General features: G+C 48.6%; 1 protein-coding gene across 1 annotated transcript; it reads right to left on the bottom strand.

Annotated features, from left to right (window-relative positions):
* Positions 1-727: 727 nt before the first annotated feature.
* On the bottom strand, positions 728-1,367 carry LOC147960161 (uncharacterized). The gene is made up of 2 exons (XM_087531518.1): positions 1,113-1,367; positions 728-1,036 (listed from the first exon to the last, which is right to left on the bottom strand). The coding sequence occupies exons 1-2, from the start codon at positions 1,365-1,367 to the stop codon at positions 728-730; spliced, it is 564 nt and encodes a 187-aa protein (XP_087387644.1).
* Between the last annotated feature and the right edge of the window lie 1,487 nt (positions 1,368-2,854).

Genomic DNA, 2,854 nt, shown 5'->3' with positions numbered 1-2,854 from the left:
CTGGATAGGATAAGGACCCAGACGTCAGGGTCTTTGGCGTCTGGCTATGCACACTTGCAAAATGCTCTCTGGATCGGGTATCAGACAGATCAGACAGGTGTCTGTTTACCCGCGCGAGCAAAACATCCAGACGCCAGGGACCCTGGCGTCTGGGTGTGCACTTATGCAAACAGGAAAAAAGCTCTCTGGATAGGGACCCAGACGCCAGGGTCCCTGGCGTCTGGATCATTTTGCTCGCGCAGGTAAACAGACACCTGTCTGATCTGTCTAATGCCCGATCCAGAGAGCATTTTGCAAGTGTGCACACCCAGACGCCAGGGTCCCTATCCAGAGAGCTTTTTTCCTGTTTGCATAAGTGCACAGCCAGACGCCAGGGACCCTGGCGTCTGGTTGTGCACATTTGCAAACTGGGAAAATGCTCTCTGGATAGGGACCCAGACGCCAGGAACCCTGGCGTCTGGGTGTGCACATTTGCAAACTAGGCAAAGTGCTCTCTTTTAAAATTGTTGCACACATTTTTAAACATTGGAAATCAAACAAAAATATGAACAAAGCATAGTTTGCACATAAGTAGTTCATGACCACACAAGGTCTCGAATAACAAGTTCACACACGATGTCTCGAATGACATAAGTAGTTCATGACCACACAAGGTCTCGAATAACAAGTTCATACATTAAACAAAGTCTCGACAGTTCATCATCGACGCCGGTGCCTTTCCATTTGTCTACTGAGTAGTACGGGGCCACTTCCCCTTCTTGTCACGTGCCTCGTCCTCCTCTCGTGCATCGCGAGCCCTTGCAAGTTTTCTTGCCCTCTCTTCTTGACGAGCCTCCTTCTCTTTGCGTGCCCTCTCTTGTTCACGCTTCTTGTGCTCATGAGCCTCCTTCTCACGACGCTCCCGCTCCAATCCCCGTGCATAGGACTCCTCGAATAGGCGCTGCCTCCGTAACCAATCTCGACGTTCGTCCTCTTGGACATCTTTTGGTACCTCATGATCTATCCAAGTGAAGTACTTGCAAAGTGGAGGAGGGGACTACATATAAACCATGATTTTGTTAGACATATGAGTGACAACTTGTTGATGTTTTTTGTATGTACACCTAACATACCGGTGGTATGTCATATGCGTTAGTTGGCCTTCGATGATCATGTGCATAGTTGGGACACACGAAAAACCTTCTACCTTCTGTCCATGACTCGTTGCGGTCAGTGGACACCTTCAGCTTGCAAACATCACCACACCAACATGGTGGTGTGGGCACATCCTTCTCCTTCTCCTTGTCCAAACTGGCCTCCATCCACGTCTTCGGCATGTCCTCTTGGTCCGCGCACGCCGGCCTCGTCCTGGAACCAGATGAAGCCATGCCTACAAAAAGAACAATTGTTAGCACAAGACATAAAGAGAGTAAATGCGTAAATACAGTAAATGAATAAATGCTAGGAATTGTATGAACAAATAATATACCATTATTATTAGATCAACCATCTGGATTAAGCAAATAACCGAAGGCCGATCCATTATCAACCATTCCTCTACGACCACCACCACCTCTAGCACTTGTGCTTCCTCTCCGACCACCACCACCTCTAGCACTTGTGCCTGCTCGACCACCACCTCTAGCACTTGTGCTAGCTCGACCACCACCTCTAGCACTTGTGCTAGCTCGACCACCACCTCTAGCACTTGTGCTAGCTCGACCACCACCTCTAGCACTTGTACTCCCTCTACGAACACTAGCACCTCTAGCACTTGTGCTCCCTCTACGACCACCACTACCACCTCTGACACTTGTGCTTCCTCGACCACCACCACCGTCACCTCTTCCACCTCGTTCACCATCGGTGCCGCCTCCACGACTTGTTTTTCTTTTTTTTGGTTTTCTTATTCTTGCATGTCCGCTCATTGTGTCCCCCTTCACCACACACCCCACAGTTGATAATGTCAGGAGCCTCCATGAAATGACCGCTACCAAATTGTTTCATGCCAGTGTATCCAGCCAGGTCATCCATATCACCCCTGAACCTCTTAGTTCTCCTTCTACCCTTCGTCTCCACCTTCAGAAGAGGGTCTGGCCTAATATGAGGGCCATGGTACTCAGGCCACTGTGATTGGTCCAAGAAAGGGTGAAATCTTGGCGCCCATGTCAACCTAGTAGCTTCCACATGGAACTCTTGAATCCTCACGGTTTTTCCATCATTAACACGTATGTTTCTCGCCTTCGCCGCCGTTATCAAATGCGAGCATGGCCAATGATACTTACTAGGCCTCTCGCACTGGCACCACCGAGTCTTCAGTTTCACCTCAAATGCAGCACCATCATATTGTCTACCGTCTCGTGTTGTGCCACCTGGCTCATCAATTTGATAGATCATTTCAAGTCTATCGAATATGATAACTTCTTGCCGTGAAGACTTGCTTGCTTGTAACTGCAACCATTCATCAACCTTTTCTGGATAATCCTTTTTTTCACCTATCCATTTTGCAGTCTCTTCAGAATGCCTCTGAAAGTACTCATTAAGCTTGAAGAAGGTGTACTCCACTATTGCAGTCACCGGGAATGCACGAGCACCCTTCAACACATTGTTGAAACATTCTACGAGATTGCTTGTCATGTCGCCATATCGCCAACCACCATCGTCATGAGCGCGTGCCCACTTGTGCTTCTCGCTTAAATTCCTAGTTAAGAACTCTTTTCCCCCTTCGTTCACCGCTGCAAAGAGTTTGTTGTACCGAGCATCGAAACCTTGCGTGGTGAAGGCCACACATACATGGGTAAGGTCTTTGCTGAGCTCCTTGCTCTTACATGCCTGGTAAAAGTTGGCCACGAAATGCCTCATGCACCATCTCTGG

This window comes from Triticum urartu, chromosome 7A (assembly GCF_056163025.1).
Source record: "Triticum urartu cultivar PI428250 chromosome 7A, HENAU_Tu73, whole genome shotgun sequence".
NCBI classification, from domain to species: Eukaryota; Viridiplantae; Streptophyta; class Magnoliopsida; order Poales; family Poaceae; genus Triticum; species Triticum urartu.
The sequence above is the reverse complement of the archived record's forward strand: the minus strand, read 5'-3'. Positions and strand labels throughout refer to the sequence as shown.